General features: G+C 53.1%; 2 protein-coding genes across 4 annotated transcripts; one reads left to right on the top strand and one right to left on the bottom strand.

Moving 5' to 3' along the window:
• Positions 1-298: 298 nt before the first annotated feature.
• LOC119001561 (C-C motif chemokine 4) lies at positions 299-7,005 on the bottom strand. Of its 2 annotated transcripts, XM_037066973.1 has the most exons (4): positions 6,991-7,005; positions 1,805-2,081; positions 1,222-1,336; positions 299-664 (listed from the first exon to the last, which is right to left on the bottom strand). In XM_037066973.1, exons 2-4 carry the CDS (start codon positions 1,878-1,880, stop codon positions 562-564), a joined length of 294 nt encoding a protein of 97 aa, XP_036922868.1. In that variant the 5' UTR covers positions 1,881-2,081; positions 6,991-7,005; the 3' UTR covers positions 299-561. The 2 variants fall into 2 exon arrangements, with proteins under 2 accessions (XP_036922868.1, XP_036922857.1); XM_037066962.1 differs by lacking the exon at positions 6,991-7,005 and having other exon boundaries at positions 1,805-2,390.
• On the top strand, positions 4,984-12,911 carry LOC119001569 (C-C motif chemokine 3-like). Of its 2 annotated transcripts, none has more exons than XM_037066978.1 (3): positions 4,984-5,286; positions 11,933-12,047; positions 12,405-12,911. In XM_037066978.1, exons 1-3 carry the CDS (start codon positions 5,013-5,015, stop codon positions 12,511-12,513), a joined length of 498 nt encoding a protein of 165 aa, XP_036922873.1. In that variant the 5' UTR covers positions 4,984-5,012; the 3' UTR covers positions 12,514-12,911. The 2 variants fall into 2 exon arrangements, with proteins under 2 accessions (XP_036922873.1, XP_036922877.1); XM_037066982.1 differs by lacking the exon at positions 4,984-5,286 and adding an exon at positions 10,941-11,257.
• The last annotated feature ends 7,712 nt before the right edge of the window (positions 12,912-20,623 follow it).

Raw genomic sequence — 20,623 nt, 5'->3', positions numbered from 1 at the left:
CTACAAGCTGAGCAAGTCACATCACCTCCGTGCCTCTGTTTCCGCACCTGCGACGTTGGAGGTAAGAGTCCCCACTCCGTAAGGGCGTTAAAATCCTTGTCGAAAGTACTAAGTGAGGTCTCGTCTTTAGAGCATTTAGCCCGTAAGGAGTCCTCAGTAATTGCACATTCTTACTGTGTCTGGAAATGCTGGTTGGTCCCTATTCATGAACCAGGCAGTCCCCTCCATACCAGATCAAAGGAAAACACAGAGAAACTGTCTGCACTTTTTTCATTTTTATTACGAAAACACAGAATCACCTGCGTTACCTGCGTATGCGCAAGAGCCGACAGACAGTGCAGAGGGACCGTCCCCTCGGGGGACACGCGTCCTTTGGTAAAACCAACATAAATTATGGAAACAACGCCAAACACAATAACGCAGCACATCATAAAGATTAAATTACGAGAAGGGACGGGGCGGGGGGTGGGGGCGGGCGAACGAGGAGAAAGTGCATCTGGCTTGAGAAGCGTCAGGCCCCGGCGGCCTTCCCCGGAGACCCTGCCCTGTGCCCGGGGCGGCTCAGCTCAGCTCCGCTCCGCTCAGCTCCAGGTCGTTCATGTAGTTCTGGGCCCAGGGCTCATTGGGGTTGGCACAGACTTGTCTGCCCCTCTTGGTTTGGAATCTGTGGGGGAAGGAGTGGAGAGATGAGAATTGCAGGGGCCCTTGCCTAGTTGACCACAGTCCCTATGTCGGACAGCTCCGGGGGGTGGCAGGACCCTTCCTGGGGTTGCCCTGGAAACGGACCCTTTGTAACTGACCCCTGGATTTAGCTGTGGCCTCAAGGTTGCCCACATCAGGAACCGACCAGTTTTACAATCAGCATGGCGGAATCTCCCCGTGCTTCCCCTGGCGCTCCTAGCAATGAGTTCTCCATGTGCTCTTCCAAGCGTGGCTGAAGCAATCCGCCCACAGTGCCTGGGATCTTTTTGACTCTCTGGTTTCCTAGCCTCTGGCTCGTTTCCTTCCCAGAACCCCAGCGTCTTGCCTTTTTACTCCTTCCTGGCCCCCTCCGGGACTCCACAGGTGACTTCAGGACTCTGTTCCTTACTGCTTTCCAGGCAGGCGTCAGCCCTGAGACCTGCCACCCTCCTTGAGGTCCTCTCCCTGCCCGGAGCGGGCCCCTTGTCTGCTGCGGCCCTCGCCCTGGCCTCCCAGAGCGGCCCGGGGTCCGGTACTTACACCACCGCTGGCTGGGAGCACAGGCTGCTGGTCTCATAGTAATCCACCACGAAGTCTCGAGGAAGTTGCCGTGTGGTGTAGGAGAAGCAGCAGGCGGTGGGCGGGTCTGAGCCCACTGGAAAGAAAGGCCCAGGTGAGGTCCCGACCCCACAAGGAGCTGTCCCTTCGGCTTTTAGTTACAGATATTCAAGCAGCATCTCTGGGGAGCTACCAGACCCCCAAATACAGTCCCTTGTGTCCAACCCCAGCCGCCCTGAGAAGGAGTCTTTTCCTGAATGAGGGTCCTAAGCAAAGATCGTGGACCTGGCTTGGGTCTCAGAGCACGCGTCTAACTCTGTTTAATTGAAGAGGAAACCGAGACATACAGAGAGACAGGCCCTTTCTTACACGAGTCTGCTGGTTACTGTTTCCTAAGAAAACAGCAGCTCGAACATCACTGAACGTCTAGTAGGACATGTAACGGCAGGCTACTTAAAAATCTCCCCAGCTCCCCCTTGTCCCATCCCCAGAGGCCACTGTGGGACCAGCCCCAGCTGGAAAGCCTGGTTGTGGCTCTGGAAGCAGCGGCCGAGAAGACACTTACTTGGTGCTGAGAGCGCGGGGGAGCAGAAGGCAGCCCCAAGCACCAGGAGTGAGAGGACGGTCATGCAGAGCTTCATGGTCTTGGCAGAGAAGAGGCTTCGCGACGGCAGACCCAGACGCTTCAGAGCCCGGCTGTGTTCTGTGCTGATGCTGAGTTGGGATCCCCTCTTTATAGCACCTCCGAGGACTGGGACAGAGGTGGGGGCACCGGAGGCCAGTGGAATTTCCAGGCCAGAGATGATGTCATGGTGCCCAGGAGGAAAGTGAAGCCAGCTGAGCTCATCACGTCCCCCCAGGGCGATGTTATCACGGTGGAAAGAAGGAGGAGGAGAAAGGGGGAAGGGGGTTGCACCAAAGAGGGAAGTGGTAGGCCAAAGGCAGTGGCCGAGACTGAGGAGGCGATTGTGAGCCCGAGAGGAAGGATGAACTGTTCGCACCTGCTGGGCGAGGCGCGCAGACGAGACCCATGCTGCTCTTGGCGGTTGGCACCTCCAGAAGCTGGAGGCTCTCGTCACCGTTTCCAGAGTTGCCACAAGCCCGGCCTCAGCAAGGAAGGGGGAGCTGGGACTGGAGGTCACGTTCCTGGGCCTCCCTCTGCTGGGCTGAGTGATCACTCTTCCTGGGGTGGGCATAAAGATCACAGACGGGAGGGAAGCCCGCTCTCAACCTCACGGCGACAGTCTCCAGTGGCAGTGCCCAGATTGGGAGCCAGAGGCTCTTGACTCTAAAACCCATTCTCTTCCCGCCCTGTTGCCGTGAATGTGGAACGTGACCATGCGGAGAGAAGCAGTTGCCCACCAGGGGCCTGGCCACGCACAGAGAGCCAGCTTATGAGGGCCGAACTTGGGAGGAGGAGGAGGAGGAGGTTGGGTCAGTCGGGTCTAGAACAAGGAGGGAGCAGAAGGGAAAAGACAGAAAGCCTCCCGTTCGTTCCTTGGAGCCCTAATAGAAAAGGAGGGAGAGATCAGCGAGGATCCAGTGTGGAAGGCCTGGAGGGGGCATGGCCCTCCGCCATTCACCCGTAACTCGCAAAGGGGTCCCCTCAGTAAGTCCAGCGCCCGTGGGACGCATGCGCAGTCGCTGCAACATCACTGACGATGTTCCCTGCGCTGCGTTCACGGCCTGGGGACTGTTCTGTAAACGCCAGTGTGTGCCTCTCAGTCCCTTCCCCATTTTTACCTTCGTAAACTGTATGTCTACCACTGTGCTGTGCCCCTGAAACTAATATACAATGACATTGAAGGTCAACTTTGGTTAAAAACAGAAAATGAAGAATGTCGCTCTAGTACAAAAATGGGATCGGATACACGCAGCAAGGAGCTTACCTGTGTTACGGATCAAACACTCACTCCAGGCACATGGGTGTTTCCCAGCCACCGACAGGGAACTCCTCACGGTCACACAAAGCCCTGTCTGGCTCGGCAGCTGCTCTGAGGGAGGCCTCGGCCCTGAGACCTGAAGCTGACTCGAAGGTGACTCGGTGAAGTCCACGAAGGCCAGGCATACAGGAGTACCTGCCTGGGCCAGTGAGGACGATTGGGATGGCCAGATTAAGATCTCTATCCACCTTCAGCTCCACCGCTCCAACCCACCTGCTCACCCCCACCTGCTCACCCCCACCTGCTCACCCCAGCCCCATCGCCACCTGCCTCTACCCTGAGAAAAAACGAATAAAGTGTGAAAACAGGAAACCATGCACCCTGGGTGCTGTAGAGACGAGGGATAGAAGGGGGCACAGTGGCGTCTTGGGGTACTTCAAGGTCACTAAATACAGTTCAATGTCATCGTACCTCATACTGTTGCCTCCACCCCCCTACGCAGCCCTCCCCTCCCCCCCACACAAATTGTATTTCCTTCCTCCACCCTCCGTCCTCACCCTTTTCCTTGCAAGTCTTGCTTCAAATGTTCTGGTCCTCACCGGGACCCCTGCCCCCAGCCCTAGTGTCCTCCCATCCCCGATACCGCTCTGCCAGCATCTCTCATGCTCTCTCCTGGTTGGAGGAGGACCTGGCTTTAGGGGACAGAGGACGTCTCTGTGTCCCCTGGGGTTTGCCAGACTCTGTGACCCGTGCCGTTTATGCACAACCCAGTGCAGAAGCCGTCTGCTTTTTGTCAGGGCAAGCGGGACAGAATGAAGCCCCATTCCTCCCCTCGGTGATGGTGTTGACAGCGACAGAAATAACTATTCCAGCCCTGGCTGGTGTGGCTCAGTGGATTGAGCAGCAGCCTACGAACCAATAGATTGCTGGTTCGATTCCCAGTCAGGGTGCATGTCTAGGTGGCAGGTGAGGTCCCCAATAGGCAGCTCAAGAGAAGCAACCTATCACTGTTTCTCCCCCTCTCTTTCTCCCTCCCTTCCCCCCTCTCTAAAAATAAATAAGTGAAAGCTTATTTAAAAAAGAAATAACTATCCCATGGGGTGGAATAAAGGGCCATATCAGAGGTAGGAACAAAACATCAGCGCATCCCTCACTGTAGACAGATAGCTCCAGGTCAAGTTGAAGTCCCACTGTGCGCCAAGGAGGAGCCCTTGACACGGAGACCGCTGCCTGAATGGCGGGCTGTGGAGGGGTTTTGACGTATGGAGGGATGAACGTCCCAGGCATGGACCCTGCATGCAAACCCCATTTAGCTAAGTGAGGTAAGAACGAACTGGACGTTCTCACACCCTGTTTGAAAGGTAATTCCCAGCCCTGATGAGTTAACAATTCCCCTCCTCCCCCCCCCCCCCAGACTCTGTGGTTTCATGGTAAGGGATGCTATTTTAGGACTCCATCTTTGCAGCTCCGGAGTATGAGAGGCGAGAGCAGAAGTCACCACGGTTTCAGGGCACCCGGGTGCGTTCTGCGGCTCCTCCGCCCTCTTGCTCCAGGGAAACCTTTCACTTCCCCTCGCTCGGGGTGACACAGAGTTTTCCCATCCACACCCTTTCCTGGCACTGTGCTCATAACTCCACTCGGGGCACATCTGCTTCGTCCTTTCGTCATCTCAGCCTTTGTCATCTGCACACAGGACTGGCAACCCAGCAGGCACGGGCCTTGCACAGGCCCCGGTACTTTTGATTTCCACCAGCACATGCATGTTCAAGGTTTTATCTGATCCCAGTCTGTTTTGCTATTGTAGCAAAGCCTAGAGAAGTTAAAAAAACTTGGTCAAGGTCACACAGGATGTGTGGTAAGACCCAGGGTCTTCCAACTCCTGGTTCAAAGATGACCAGTCTTCCTTCACAGGCCTGGCCCTCTGAGACACAGGTGTGGGGGTCTCTGAAGGTGCCAGACCCTCAGGGAGATCACAAGGCGGCTGAGGAGCAGGACACGGAGGTGGCCAATCTCGATGTTCCGCGTTTCCCCAGAATGAGAGTGCTGAGATGCATGAGGGTCAGGAGACCACTGGGCCTTGGGGCCGAGAGCGCTGGCCGCAAGGAGGCGGAATGCCCAGAACTGGGGACTTGCTTGCAAGCAACCCCTGAACTGGAAATCCAAGGTGAGCTGGAACACACGGTCATTTTGCCAAGAGAGTAAATCAAGAAGAGGTAAATCCTTCGGCCTTGCCAACGCAGTAGCCAAGTCACTCGGGGGAGATGGGATTGCAGACTGAAGAAACAAGCTCACAATAATCCAAAGCGCAGGGCTCAGGACGGAGTCGGCGGGGGGGGGGGGGGGGGGGGGNGAGTCTGTGGGGGGGGGGGGGGAGTGAGCTGGTTGCAGCTGCCGATCGGGGAAGCCGCCCTCCAGCCCACAGCCTGCCTGCCTCACTCTTCTTGCAGTGGAAAGAGCCTTGGGCTCCCGCCGCAGCCTGCCCTTCAGCATCTGCTCAGGGAGGGCAGCGACCTCGGGGGGGTGTTAAGCTCCTGAGAGAGGCTTCAGGGCTCACCAGGATTTGAGGGGTTCAAGAAGGCCTTCGGTGTTCTTCATGAGGCATCTTCCGTCCCTCCGCCAGAGCTTTTCTGCCTGTCCCCACCTCTTGCCGGGCCGGAGTGTCCAGCAAGAGAGGAAACATTCGGCAACCCTTACTGGTGCCTTCTGCATGACAGGCACGAAGACGGGCCTGGGGCCCACGTTTTGGAAAGTGGTAGAGAAAAGTCTAAAAAGGCTTCCCCCCAAATATCATGTCTGATTTTCGTAAACATCGGTATTCGTGTGATATGCATTTTTTCATAGCAAATATACATGGTCACTGTGTAAAATTTAGAAAATACAGAAATCATAAATTAGAAAACAAAACTTACCCAGCGTTCTGCACAAAGTTTTGCATTTGACTCTTGTTACTTAACAGTCTTTCTTGAGCTAGTCTATCTTATTACTGTTACTGTATACTCTTCCCTTTCATTAAAAACTCAAAAGTTATTCAAAATTAGCATGCACCGTATTTTATTGCATGAACATACCTACATTTTATGCCAAAATTTACCTTTAACCACTGTGTTGCTTAGGTCAGTCATTCAGATTGTGCTGATTTTCCTCTATTATAGATTGAGCTGAGACCTGAAGGATGATCAGCCAGGGAAAGAGTGTGTGGGTAGGGTTACTCAGACAAAGAACAAGAAGCCTGCCCTCTTTTAAATACATGAAATAGATGAATGGAAATATTCAGCAATAGTGATGACAGCAACTGACAGCCTCATGGGTGGAGAGCGAGTGCTTGCCGTGTTTCCAAGGGGAGAACCTGAGACCTGCACGGGAGGGTGTGGCCCTGCGGCGAACTCCATCGACGATGTGAAATGGAGCAGGTTCCCCACCTGACTTCCCAGTGTTCCGTCTCTGTCCCTCTCACCGCAGAGAGTCCAGCTGAGCCTCAGCAAGGACGAGTCGAGTCGAAAGCCAGTGTCCGGAGTTTCTGCTCCACACTGAAGTGCGGTCCAGCACAGCACCTGGTGAGCTCAACTGCCGTATTCAAGCTCTCCCCCCAGGGCCTACGTGTGGAGTCCCCACCACGGCCACGGGCCATGGGGTTGCTAGGGCCACAAGGCCATGGAGACAACGGGTGTGTGCCCTGTGCAAGTGCAGATCAGAGACAGAGAGAGAGATTAGTCCTTCTGGAGCCGAAGCCACTGGCTGCGGGTCCTGACAGCTGCCGGATCCCTGGTCGTGGGCTCCGTCCGGGGCCAGAGCGCACACGGATGAATGGGGTGAGAGCACATCACCAGGTGGGCGAGAGGGAGCGGGCGCTTTGTTCCCCTGGGGTTACAACCAGGAGCTGGGGTTTGGGGAAGAACCAGGTGCTTTTCAAAATTTCCAGCCAACTTCCCAGGTTTTGGATGGGTTTACACCCCCACCCCAGCTATACTGACAGGCGTCTGTGGTCCGGCCCCTCCTGCAGTGTCCCCCCCCACCAACAATCCAGTAGTGGAGGGGGAAAGGGAGGAGTGTTAATCCCCCGGGGGAGCACGCTGCTGTGGTCCCCTGGGGTGTGAGACTGTCACTTCCCAGCAGGCTCTGCTCCCCAGTTTCTTCAGTCCAATGTCTAGTCCCCTTTGTTCTCCTCGTCTCGCTAAATGCTGATGGCAGTGAGGACACTGGCAGCCAGGACACTGGCAGCCAGTGATGTTCCAATTCTATTATAGATGCTAATCTCTTTATTTTTTAAAGTATTTTATTTATTTATTTTTAGAGCGAGGGGAAGCGGGGGAGAAAAAGAGGGAGAGAAAGGTCAATGTGTGGTTGCCTCTTGCATGCCCCCTACTGGGGACCTGGCCCACAACCCAGGCATGTGCCCTGACTGGGAATCGAACTGGTGACAGTTTTGGTTCTCAGGCCGGCACTCAATCTACCGAGCCACACCAGCCACGGCATACAGATGCTAATGTATTTAACTCTACTATTATTATCCCTCATCAGACATTAGGAAACTGAGACACAGACCTGTAACCTATGGAAGAACACACAGCCAATTGTGGTAGATTTGGAAATGACACCAGAGAGGTGTGTTTCCAGAGCGTACGTAAATCAGAAAAGGAAAATGTGCTTCTTATAAATGTGTGTTAAAAGCTTAACGGCCCAAGTGTTGTAATTATGTTGTAAAATGTCTTCGAGGTTTACATACTGCCTATCTTTAAACGGTGGAATCCATAGGTTTCCCTCTTTTCCGTAGCAAACTAAGAGAATCAAATAGCGGTTTTCCCTATTTCTGCTAAACATTCATCTCTGCGGTGGCCGAGGGGCACACTTCTGCGTGGTACTTCTCTCTGCCCTGTGACCTACAAGAAGGGGAAGTTGTCCCCGGCCGGGCGGACGCCTCATTCGTAGGAAGCAGAAAAGAGACCTGCGCTTTCAAGGAATCACATGGGGTCAGAGGGCTGAGTCTTGGTTTCCTGGGAGTTTGAGGGTAACGGGAGTCGTGGCCACAGAGGGAGGCAGAGGTCTGGTCGCAGAGGAGAGACCCCCAGTTCAGGCGGGAAACAACACCAAGCGTTGGAAGGGTTTCCAATAGGCAGGGGCAGAGACTGACGTGTGCTTTCGAAAACTCACTTTGGATGCTGCGTGACGGCGGGACAGAGGGGAGGGAGGCACACTGAAAGAAAAGCCAATTGCTAGGACACTCCTACAGCTGGTTGTCGGCGTAGGAAATGGTGACACCGGACCCCAGACAGTGGCAGCGGGAATGGCGAAAAGCAGACACATTCCGTTTCACATACGACACAGTCGGTGGTCGGATACAGCAGCTCCCCCTTGTCTTGGGGGATGCGTTCCAAGACCCCCAGAGGGTGTGTAAAACCTCAGAGAGCACTACCCTCCACCCACTGCAGGGTTAGAAATTTTACACCCAGTAAATTGCCTTTACTAAACGCACCAACAAGACATGGTGTGAATTTGGTGCGAAGTCAACAGCAGGACACGGGCTACACATTTTGAAAAGGGGAAATCGGATCAGTCACGCCCTATAACAGCTCGTGGTAAGTGCTGTCATCAGGGAGGGAAGTAATGAGTCTCTAATCAGAAAGAGGCTGACTCAGCAGTTTCCATTTCCTTCTTCTTGCCCTCCCCCACCCTTGCTCCGAGGCGCCAGCCCCTGTAACCTGCATGGGAACCTGCATCGCCAGCGAGGAGTCGATGAGACGATGCCGTAGTTCGGGGAGCCAGCTGAGCACCAGGCAGAGGAGGTGTGCGAGGAGGCAGCGTGGCCTGTGCGCTGGAGTTTCCAATGACACAAGTGACAGACTGCACTTGTGGGACTGACAGCAGCAAGGGAAGGCCCCGGATGCGAAAGCCTCCGTGGAACCAGCTGCGGCCTCGGATCTCGTCTTTGCTTGGCCTCCCTCCCAGCCAGTGCTGGCCATGGTAGGGGTGGGATGGAAACACGGCCTGTGTGACTTCAGAGGCAGAAACTCGGGAGACGCAGGAAGGAGAGAATTCCTCGGGCGTGGTCGCACTCCGCTCACGCCTGGTTTCCTCCGTTGTGCTAGCCACTTTCGGGGGAGATAGAAGCCCTGTGGTCCAGCCCGGTTTAGCTCCATCACCCACCTCGGCTCCACCGCCCGCAGCTGCGCAAACGCTGCTCCCTGCGCCTCCGCATCCGCGCCTCTGCCGCTGCTGCCACCCCAGCTATGTGCGTCCGAATCCTCCACGGCTTTCCAGACCCAACCAGAGTTCCATTCCTTCTGTGAAGACTTCTTCAACGCCCCCCCCCGCCCCAACACACACCACAGGGGACTACGGTGCTTTCTCCCCCTGGCGCTCTGGGCTTTCGTTCATCTTTCTCCGGGGAATCTGAGCACTTTCTGCTAAGTGCTGGGGTTGCCTGGTTGTGCAGGCTTCCTGCTCCACCTGCACCACGGGGATGCAGAGGACAAAGGCCATTGCCAAGAACTGAGTCTATTCCTCATCATAAAATCTATGCTTATTAATTAAGCAGCAATAAAATAAGAAAGAATGGAGGAGGACAAACACGCACAGACCTGACTGAGAAGGCAGGCCCTTTCACACCACTGAAATCACGAATGAAAAAGAATAGGAAAAATTCAACTGCTTTAAATTTGGCAAGACTCACGTAAATATCTACAGGTTCCTTAAAATAGTTCAGAGACATGGAAATCAAGGTTCTATTTTAGCAAAGGCCATTGGACAGGAACTTGGGCGCATTTCTCGAAAACTTCTTTCAGATTAAAGTTCAACGGCTGACAACAACCTTTCCGATCTGGGTTGCTGTAGCTGTTTCAAAATGAGATGTGTTTGTAAATGCATGGGCTGACGAGGAAGGCAATTCAGTCTCACTTCAAAAAACAAAAACAAAAACCCAAGAGAACTCCAGAGGAAGGGAAGAAAATTGTCCACCCGGAGGTCTCCCCCACATACATCAGCGCCGTTGCCACACCAGGGCATTCGTCTGCAGTGCCGTCTGTCCCTTCCGTGCCTGGAGTTTACACATGTAAACTACATATGTACATGTACAGAGTTACAGTATTTGCCATATGGGCACATACATTCGTGCAACTCTTCGTCTTGTACAATTTGTACGATTTTTCATCTTTTCTACAACTGGGATTCTATTTCTTCCACTACACGCCGTTCAGCGTAAGGGTTATAACCACGTGGGCATATTGTAACTTACTTCACCACTCCTGGTAGAGGGAAACAGATTCCTTATTTCAGATGCTGGGTCAGAGATCTATGTTTGAGGTTGCTTCTCCATTTGGGTTTGTTTCTTCAGAGCTCCTTCCATGAAATGTGTCCTTGAGGTTACCAGGTATAAATCTTTTCAGGCATATTGACACCCATGCCTAATGTTTCTTCATGATCCTGAACTTGTGTTTAACCCAGTGACCCTAGTCATTCAGTGACCGTGAGATGAATAGACAAATGACAGAAACATGACCTCATGCTTCCTAGTCCTCTAGCGGGATTTCTTCATTCAGTGCTTTGCAACCAAGGGAGGCTGGGCCCCTTCGCTGCATCATTTCACCCACCCCACCCACGTGGCTCTAGAGCCGCTGGGGAAGCGAGGGAGTTTCAGCCCCATCCGGAGGCTGGAGCTGGAGAGTTCGAGCCTGCATCAGTTTCTATGGAATAAGGGACCAGCTAAGAATAGGCCTGAGTCTGGAGACACCTCTCTCCTCCTGCTCTCGGGGGAAACCATTTCCTCCTGAGAAACCGGAACAAGTCACGAGTTGTGGGCCCCGACTCACAGCTCAAAGAGGCTATTCTTGGGTCCCAAGCCCCTGCGGTCTCCCAGGACTGCGTTGTGCAACACTCGGCCTGACAGCACCACGATGCTTAAAACTTTCCCCTCTCACGCCCGGATTCCATTTCCCCATCCGCCAGGGGGTCCTATAAAGGGCAGGGGAGATGGCCCTGCTCTGTAGAGGGACGCAGCCAGCAGCCGGTGCCCACTCCTGTCTCTGCTCTCCCAACACTCGGGCCCACACGCCCTTGGCTCGGCATCATGAAGGTCCCCGGGGCTGCGCTGGCCCTCCTGCTCTGCGCCGCAGCCCCCTGCAGCCAGGTCTCCTCTGCACCACGTGAGTCTGTGTTGTTTCTGTGGGTGACCTGACGCTCCGGCCGCACTCAGACCACAGCCACCTTTTCTTGTGGTCTTGAGAGCCCCTGAGGGAAAACAGAGAACTTCTTAAAGGGTCATAAAGCCTCTTTGCTTTTGTTCTGCAAGACTTGCATTTTCATCTTAGAAAAGGGTGTTAGGTAGCTTGGTCCTCGCATCTGAGAGCAAGGGTGGGGCAGGGGGGTCACGGTCCCATTTTACAGATGGCAAAATAGGGGCCTAAGCAAATGCGTTTGCCAGAGGCAAGCCCAGTGGCACCGTTCTTCCACTGTCATCCTAGGTCCCCGCGAGAGCTCTGTCCCTCGGATGTCTTAGGAGGTATGTCTGAGGCTTCTCTTGCTGGGGACTGCTTCTTGAAGGGAGATTAGAAAACAGTTTGCTTGGGTGTTTGTAGCACTGAGAGAGAGTGCCCACGATGAAGACTCAAGGAGACACAGGGATACAGAGAGAAACAAGGACCGAGACAGGGAAAGTTTTGGCAAAAACGCCCAACGCCTCCTAGTGACTTGTCTCCCAGCCCACGCACTGAGCAGGGTTGTGCCGTTCTGTGTCCTCCTCACCCTCTCCAGGATCAGACCTCAGATCTGCCTTTTCCCCTGCACCGTGACTCAGGCTCCTTCTGTCCCTCCCTCTCCAGTTGGCTCAGACACCCCGACTGCCTGCTGCTTCTCCTATGCCTCCCGGCAGGTTCCGCGTAGATTAATAGCCAACTACTTTGAGACCAGCAGCCAGTGCTCCAAGGCCGGCATCATGTAAGTGCTAGTCCTCCTGTCCAGCCCTGGGGAGGCCGGGAGGGTGTGGAGTGGAGGCAGTGCCCAAGGGCACAGGCAGGCCAGGGGTGGTGTCCTGGGAAGGCCCCATCCTCTAGGACGTCCTCTCAGCTATACCAGACCCTGGTCTCCCAGGTGTGACCTGACCTGGTGGGGGGGAGGCTTGCAGAGTCAGGGTGGGGGCTGGTGCAGCCCAGAGGGAAGGAGTGGGGAGGAGGCGGCAGCAGCAGGGTCCCCGAGAGAGTGAGCAGGGCAGAGCGTGGGGTGCAGGGGCCTCAGCGGGGCCCAGGCACCCCTGCCGGGTCACTCGGTGTGTGACCTGTCCCCTCCTCTCCACAGCTTCCTAACCAAAAGAAGCCGGCAGGTCTGTGCCGACCCCAGGGAGGCCTGGGTGCAGGAGTACGTCATGGACCTGGAGCTGAATGCCCGAGTGGCCCGGAAGCTTTGAGGAGCCCGGGGACCTCAGTGGGCCAACAGGAAGCCAGGGCCGAGCCCTGGAAACAGCCCCGCTACCTCCATAGCTGCCTCTCCTGGGGGCTGGTGGTGGCAAACACCCACACTCTGGGACACTTCCTAACTTAAATTTCAACTTATTTATACTACTTAATTTTTGTAGTATATTTTCAATGTCACACTGTGTTTGGGACTATTTGCTCCAGGAGATCTCAGGACACCTGTCACCACCCTTCCCTTCCCCTTCACTTGCACTGTGATTGGCAAATTTGTGTGACGGTCATCAGTTTGTTCTGGGCAGCAGTGACACCAAGGCCACCAGGTGGACTCGCACGTGTGAAATGTTTCTGTCCAGTGCTGGGTTCAACCTGCAGGAAAAATAAAGATGCTCTTCTAAAAAGGAAACTGGAGTTGAGTTTGGCTTTGTGTATTCGGCAAGTCAGAACCACCGGTTGAAAGGAAATATAGCAGAGGGCAGGAAGACTCGAACTGGAGGGAAACCGGGAGAGACGGAAGGGGGGGCCACCACAGAGGCGAGCTGCTGTGCACTGGGGCCACACTTCCGGAGCACTGAGACGCATGTTTCATAAATCAAATTATAGCCCTGGCTGGTGTAGCTCAGTGGATTGAGTGCGGGCCTGCGAACCAGACGATCGCAGTTCGATTCCTAGTCAGGGCATATACCTGGGTTGTAGGCCAGTTCCCGGCAGGGGCCAGTTCCCAGCAGGGGATGCACGAGAAGCAACCATACATTGATATTTCTTTTCCTCTCTCCTTCCCTTCCCATCTAAAGATAAATAAATAAATATTAAAAAATAAATAAATCAAATTATAATATACATGCTCTCGGAGAATCCACTCCCGAACGGATACCATGAAGGAGGGCATACTGCATCTTTAGATAAATCAAGCTTTAAAAACAGCAATTACTAAACATCTTTGAGACTTAGTCTAGGCCAAGTACTTTTTACGCAATGTCTGTGCCATCCTCACAGGGAGATGGTGTAGCTTAGGGACTATTAATATCCTCATTGGACAAAAGGGTAAACTGGGGCTGGGGCTCAGAGAGGTTAAGCAGCCTGGCCAAGGTCACACAGAGAATGGTACCACTGAGTTCCCGAACTAGACTTTGACATAACTACAGACTGTCTTCGTAACCAGTGGCCAAGTGATTTCCCAAAGCTCCATCCAGCTGCACTCAAACCCCAAGCAGGGACTGTTTAAACCACTCATATCAGAACCACTCATATTCACATTTTTAGATGTGAACCTGAAAAGTGGTGTTTCTACCAGGCTTATCAGGTTTTCCACGTGCGGGTCAACAGCTGAGAGCCCCTGAGATAGTGGAACAGGGCTCACCACTCTTCAAAGGCCACGCTTGTCTGTATGTAGTGCCGTCGCCCGTTTCCCAGGAACCCTGCCCCACGCAACGCCTGGCCGAGGTTGAAGGGCAAGCTGGCCGGCCGGCGTGTGGAGCAGGATCCCGCTCAGAGGTGGACTGAGGAAGCCGAGCTGTTTACTGGGCACGTTGCCTGAGTTACCGTTGTAACTGTAAGAAATGTACACTGAGCCTTTTTGCTAAAGAAGGAGAAAGTCAGAAGACCTATGGGAAACTCAAACGGGTTCATTTTTATAAGCCATGCTTATTTCATTTTGTTTAAAATAATCTAATTTTTATACCCAAAATTAGTTTGGGATTGTAATGATCAAACTGTTTGGAGTACAATTATATAATGAGGGCAAGGAGGCGGAAGAAGTCCTTTTGCCCATGGCTTTCCTGTCTCTCTCTCTCTGTCTCTCTCTCACACACACACACACACACACACACACACACACAGAGCCCCTCCCCGGCAACACTGCACAATCCCCATCTGTCAGGAGGGCCCCATTCCCCGACCACCATCGCCACCCACACCTGTGACAAGTGTCAAGGTGCTCTCAGGAAAACGGGAGCAATGGACCCTGTCTCCAAAGAAGCAGCGCGGGTTTACCCCCTTCCTCTTTCTCAGCTCCCAGCATCACAGGACACACAGAACCTGCTCGCTCACACCGACCTGTTCCTTAAATCCCCACAACCCAAAACCAAACAAGAAGTTTGACGAGCTCACCATTCCCTGATACAAGTGCGAACAGAGTGACGGAACGAAGACCACCATGCTGTAAGAGGCGGGTGGGGATTGCACTGTTAGCGTGTCCACAGGGCCTTTCAGAGTCTGAGGTTTGAGTCCGCCATCCTGGTCCGCCCCCTGGTTGACCTCCCTGGGGAACGTCCCCCATGGACACATGCCTGGGATGGGGAAGAGCCCTTCTCTGGGGGCTATGAGTTAGGAGTCTGGGGTTTGCCTTCCGTGTTGAGCAATCATGGCCATTTTTGGCCGGTCCTGGGATTTCTTGGGCAATGCGACACCCTTCTAATACAGTAGGATCCTGACCTCTTTGCTTCTGATCCATTCTACGGGCTAAACAACCAGGAGCAGAGAGCTCATCCAGGCATCTATCCTGCATTTTAACTGGGGTTGGGAATGTGTGCTTCCCAGTACAGGCCCAGTAGCACAGTCACCCCTAAGGCCCTACCTCCTGGCCCTCTGGTGAGAGACCCCGACCTTCACCTTGGCCCCTGCAGAGGTGGGGCAATGTGCAGAAGTGGTAAGTATTTGGTGCCCAGCAGAAATATATGCATTCCCCTTTACAAGGAGCTGGCTGTCCAGTTTAAGTAAGACAAATATTGCATGGTGGGGTGGGCGGGGAGGGGAAGTGAGGGCCACAGGTGGACGCCAGCTTTCTCTCCTGTGAAGTCTCCCACCTCGCTGCCTCTGCTCACCCTACCTTCAGCTTGGAGCCGAAACGCCTGCACTTCCAGCCCTTCCAGACTCCATATTACTGGCGATAGCCAACACGTTGGAGAGGCCTCTCTCAGCAAAGCTGATTTTTTTCCCCTTTCCTGATTTCAGGCGAGCCCATTCAAAATAGCCTAAATTCTTTCTAAAAGGACCTTACTGACAGATGCAAGACGCAGCTCCTATATCCGATATTCAGGGTCTCACCTACCAATTTCTTTAATGCTGTTGCCTTCATGTTTGGCACAGGACCTCGGCACCGACCAGACACAGCCCACAACGATGATGCCTCGGAATAGCAGCTCCCAAAGGCCTTGCAGAGGTGGCACGAGCAGCACCTGGGAGCTCGTGGGAAATGCAAATTCCCAGCGCCCCTCCCTCCTCTGGAGGGCGGGGCACAGCCCTCTGTGTTTTAACCAAGCCCCCGTGTTCCCGGGCACAGCGGAGCCTAAAAACCACTCTCATTCCACAGGCTGTTTGCCAAATTCCCTCCTCCTCTTCCAGTAAAGCCAGCCCCGCCCTTCAGTCTGGGGCCATGGCTTTGCACAGACCCTGTGCCTCCTCCACACAGGGGATTCTCGGGATCCTGGTGGCCTCGAGGAGGACAAGGAACAAGCCAACAAACCCGACTCCAAGAAGCTCGGACAAGCAAACCTTGTGGCTCCAGGACGGGAGGGTCCAGGCCAGGCCCACAGACGCTGTGGTTGTTCTCCTTCTGGTCCCTCCTCGAGGTGAGAGTCCAGCGGCCTCCCCGTGTTGCACGAATCCTTGTCATTCTTTTCTTTTCTCCCCGAAGAACAGAGAGACTGGGTCTTCACTCGGGGAGGAAATCACTCGTTTCTGTTGGGTTTGACTGACTTAAGGTCAGAATCCCGATTCCTACCAGGTTTTAACCAATCGCTGTGGCTGTGCGGATGACTTGCTTAAGCGAATCAAGGCACATTCCCAGAGTACGGGTTGGGTGAATTTCACATGAACTTGAAGTCTGAGGATGATGGGGCAGAGTAGCTTCTCAAAGAACTATGGGTCTCTGGCATCAGGAAGGATGTAAGATACATGTCAGTCAGAAAAAAAAAATCTGTCCCATTATGTTTCCCTGTGGGTTTTCTTCCTCGATGTGTGAAGGACACTCACACTCTGCATGGGATGGACATTTCTTCTCCTTTGCTGGCTCGATTAGAAACGCTTAGTCTTCCACCATCTGTAATTATTTTTACAGAAATGTTGGCTTGTGTATTTCCTGTCGTCCTATAAAGGACTCTTGCCCAAATCTAAGGCTAAAAAAGACACCACGCTCTTCAAGGTTCCCAAGGAACCACCAGGAAATGAAACTGTGTGTCGGCTCCAGGGCGCACCAGTTAGGGTGGCGCTGGCCCCGCTGCGGCGCCCACCCACCCTGCTCCACGGGACCAGAAGACCGGGGATGGGGGAAAAGAGAAGAACTCGGGGAAGAATGAGTCATCACTACTGAGCTCACCCACACTCAGAGAGGAGACTCCTTTCTTACTAGGTGGTCGAAGGGGTGGCTGACTCCTAGTCTCCTTCTTTCCTGGGACCCACAGCCACAAAGCGATGTTGTATGCAACTGACTACGTGGCCTGGGCAGGTCGAGGTGAAAACAAGCCAGTTTGGAACAGAGAGGCTCACAGACGCAGAGGACAGACCCACAGCTGTCGGAGGGGGAGGGTGGGGGTGGGTGGAAAAGGTGAAGGGATTATGGGCACGGGCACAGACAACAGTGTGGGGGTGACCAGAGGGAAGGGGTGTTTGGGAGGTGGACGGGGGTAAAGCAGGACAAGTGGAGATGAACAGACACTTGGGGTGGCGAACCCACAACACAATATACAGAGCCGCACACCAGAAACCTGTGTAATCCCACTAACCAGGGTCACCCCAATGAAGTCCATGGAAAATAAATAGATAATTAGAAATAATTCTGAAAGAATACCATAGCAGCAACACCTACAAATGCAAAAATAACGAGCAAACAAAAATAAAACAAGCCAATTGCACCCTGAGTTTGTTAGAACTTCTCGTCGCAACGTGAGCATTTCCTGTGTTGTTGCGTTGGTTGTAAAGGCTCCCTGAGAGCCCGGCAGGTGAAGGTCTTCGCCCTTTCCACACTGCAGATGAGTTAAACTGTGTCCAGTTTTAAGCTGCTCTCCCTGAGCCGGGGAACAAATATTCTTATGCACACCCCTTTGTTCCACGGTTGAAGTTATTCACACAGGAAATAGATTCCTAAACATGCATGACCTTGGTCAACCTTCAGAGACCATCTGAAGGTTGCTGTGCACGTTAGCACCCACATCTAACACGTCCTTGTGCCCTTTTCTCTGTGTGTGTACTGGGGCCTGGAGGGCCTGTCCTGAGTGGGCAGGCGCCTGAGCGGCTGCCTGCACCCACGGCTCCCGGAGCCCAGGCTCTGTGGACACAGCTCTGTCCCTGGCTGTGTTTTCAGCAGGGCTGGGCTGTGCAAAACTCCCAGCACCGCTGCACTTGGCACATCTCTGCAGTCTGAAGGCTGTGGAATGACAGGGAAGTTTCACGCCACCAAGGGAAACTCTGACTAGAGAGCATCAGCGAGAAGAAACCAGCTAAGTGTGGTCCGGGGGTGACATCGACACCTCACCCACTCTCGCTGCGGAAACCACCTCCCCGTGAGCGGCCCCAGGCGAGCGAGGACTTGGAACTATTCTTGCAAATACCCTGAGTCCTGTGGTTACCCGAGACCCCTCTTGCCTGTCAACAAGCACCACTGAATTTAAAAACTTCCTTTCTCATCACCCCTGTTCCCATCTCCCTATGGCCCAGGGCTTGCCTGTTAAGAGCAGGGGACACGGCTTGGACCCCAGAAGGAGGGAGGCTGGCATCAGCGAGTCTCAGGCCATCACTGTCCCCCTCGCAATGGCCGTTTGTTTCTAGACCTCCTCTGCTAAGTGTCCTCCCGCTGCCCTTTGTCCCTCCATTTTCTGGCTCAGGTCAGACCAGGTCACCCAAGTCCTGTCGATAAAGGCACCCAAGTGAAATCAAGAACCACCCAAGGGGTTTTCAAACTCCCCCGGACTATCTGTTCAGGGGGGGTTTCTGCCCAAAGGCATTTTAGCTTTCTGTTCTATACACACGGCAGTCAGGGTGGGGGCTTGTCTTACTTGGGGAATGGTCCAACTGAGTGGCTTCACCAAGAGCCAGAGTCCAGTGTCACGGGCTTCGCAGGGATCAGCTGAGAAATAAACTCACCTCCGTCCCACTTTGTAGGCGGCTCACAAAGACAGTCTCCTGCTGGAAACCTCTCGTCCGAGACCAGATTAAGTTTTCCACCCAGAACTGGAACAAGAGGCAGTCTGTCCCCTCACCTGCATTGCCCTGCAGAGCGAGGTGGGGACCACAGCTAAGATTAGACCAAAGATAAAACACGGAGGAGGCAATGCAAGGCTGTGACATAAAATGACTCTGAAGCTACCTCCCCCTGTGAATGCACCTGACCCACAGCTCCCTACGGAACAACCACCTTTGTGGGGGGGTAGGGAGGGTACCGGGGACAAAACCTCCTGAAAATTACATGAGCAACTGAGGAAAACAAAAAGCCTCCCCTAATAGCCTTGTTAGGGGTGGCTGAGAGGAGGTCCCATAATCCACAATCGAGAGGAAACTCACAACCCCAGGGCTTCTCCCTGGGGAGTAAAGGGCGGGGACAGGCACCTGAGAGACAAGCTCCTCGGACACCCAGCTTTGACGACCAATGGGCCCTGCGCCGGACTGAGGGCTCAGCGCAGAAGCAGCGCGCAGATGTGACAGCGAAGCGATTCTCCCACGGACCCGCGAGCCTTAGCCTGAGGTGCGGGCCTGCTGGGACCCTCTCCTGGACAGGGTTCCGCCGCCTTTGCACTCTCCCTCCGCCACGGGCCGCAGTACCTCCCAGAGAGGCGCTTGGGCACACTAGTCCGGGGCTCTGGTCTCTGCACTGCCACCCAGGGCCTGGCCCCTGAACGCTGGCTGTAGTGGCCGGGGGAGACGGAGGGCTTGAGTTCCCGGGTCCCGTAGGATGGTAACAATCAGACAGACTACCAATGGGCTCCACTCCCAGGTTTGTTAAGAAATAAACCATTTTTAATTTTTTTGTTTTAGCAGTCTATGCAATTGTTTAGAATCATCAACAGTGATTATATTATTTTTTTTGTGATGAAGTCAAGATCTCTGGTTGGAAAAAAATGATGAGGGGACAAAGATTAGGAAAATCTGAAAAGGGGAAATGACAATAATACCAGTATCTACATATTCCTGAAAGTCAAAAATAAAACATTATTTTACAAAACAATGATTATTTTATAGAATATTACATATCTAGTGTATAATGTATATGTATGTACTAGGTAAATATACTCTTTTCTAGGGAAATACATTCTTGATACATGTTCATGCCCTTAAGTTTATTTTTCTCATAAATCAAGCTTCCCTAAGAATTAGGCGTTGCCCTTTAAATCCCGACAATTTCACAAGGTACCATTGTCAGCCCCATGTGATAGGAGAGAAAAGGTCAGCTCAGAGAGTTGAAACAACTGGCCCGGAGTCACGCAGCTGCTACGTAACATAACAAAGACACAAACCTGCCCCTATCACCTGCAAGAGCAACTTACAGATGCCCTGAGAAACATCTCGGAGCAGCTTGGATGCTGGTCTAAAACGCTCACCACAGCCCGTCTTGGGTTTGGATCTGGGGATCTAGATTTTTACCAACCCTACCCCCCCGCCCCCCCCCCGTGATTTACATGCCGACAAAAGACCAAAACCCACTGAATTAACCAGTAAGGATTTACCACTCTTTCCTTAATAAGGTGTAAATGGTGATATTTTCAACAAACCCGACTTTGTTTTGTTTTAACTACTTTTTTTAGTATCAAAAAGTGGCATTTTGGTAGTAAGCGTTTTTGAAAGGCAAGATATTTTCTAGCAAACTTTCTAATTTACACATTCCTCAATCTCGCTACGTTATTTCTCAGGAAAGTATTTCAAGAAACTATTTACAGACACAAAAGTATAGGCACATCCATGATCCCTGCGGCTCTGCTTGTAAAATCAATGAAAGAGAAACGAATACACAGAAAGAGGAAATCGTTCGAAACATCGGATAGCCACATAATTATGACACCACTGAGCAGGATGAAGTATGTGCAGATGATATTAATGTGGAACTATGCATATAAAATACACATTCCGTTCGTGTGTTGTTAATCATATCCATATCTGTATCCTAACATTTGGTAGCCT

This window comes from Sturnira hondurensis, unplaced genomic scaffold (genome assembly GCF_014824575.4).
Source record: "Sturnira hondurensis isolate 20B ecotype Veracruz unplaced genomic scaffold, ASM1482457v3 Scaffold0001221, whole genome shotgun sequence".
Classification (NCBI taxonomy): Eukaryota; Metazoa; Chordata; class Mammalia; order Chiroptera; family Phyllostomidae; genus Sturnira; species Sturnira hondurensis.
This window is presented reverse-complemented; position numbering and strand designations above follow the sequence as displayed.

Bases quoted from the DNA above. Each gene is read 5' to 3' on its own strand.
- LOC119001561 (XM_037066973.1), bottom strand. From the start codon at position 1,880: ATGAAGCTCTGCATGACCGTCCTCTCACTCCTGGTGCTTGGGGCTGCC. The intron at 1,337-1,804 runs GTAAGTGTCTTC...CTTTCTTTCCAG, and splicing joins CCCCGCGCTCTCAGCACCAA to TGGGCTCAGACCCGCCCACC. The intron at 665-1,221 runs GTAAGTACCGGA...CTTCCCCCACAG, and splicing joins TGCTCCCAGCCAGCGGTGGT to ATTCCAAACCAAGAGGGGCA.
- LOC119001569 (XM_037066978.1), top strand. From the start codon at position 5,013: ATGACCAGTCTTCCTTCACAGGCCTGGCCCTCTGAGACACAGGTGTGG. The intron at 5,287-11,932 runs GTGAGCTGGAAC...CTCCCTCTCCAG, and splicing joins CCCTGAACTGGAAATCCAAG to TTGGCTCAGACACCCCGACT. The intron at 12,048-12,404 runs GTAAGTGCTAGT...TCCTCTCCACAG, and splicing joins TGCTCCAAGGCCGGCATCAT to CTTCCTAACCAAAAGAAGCC.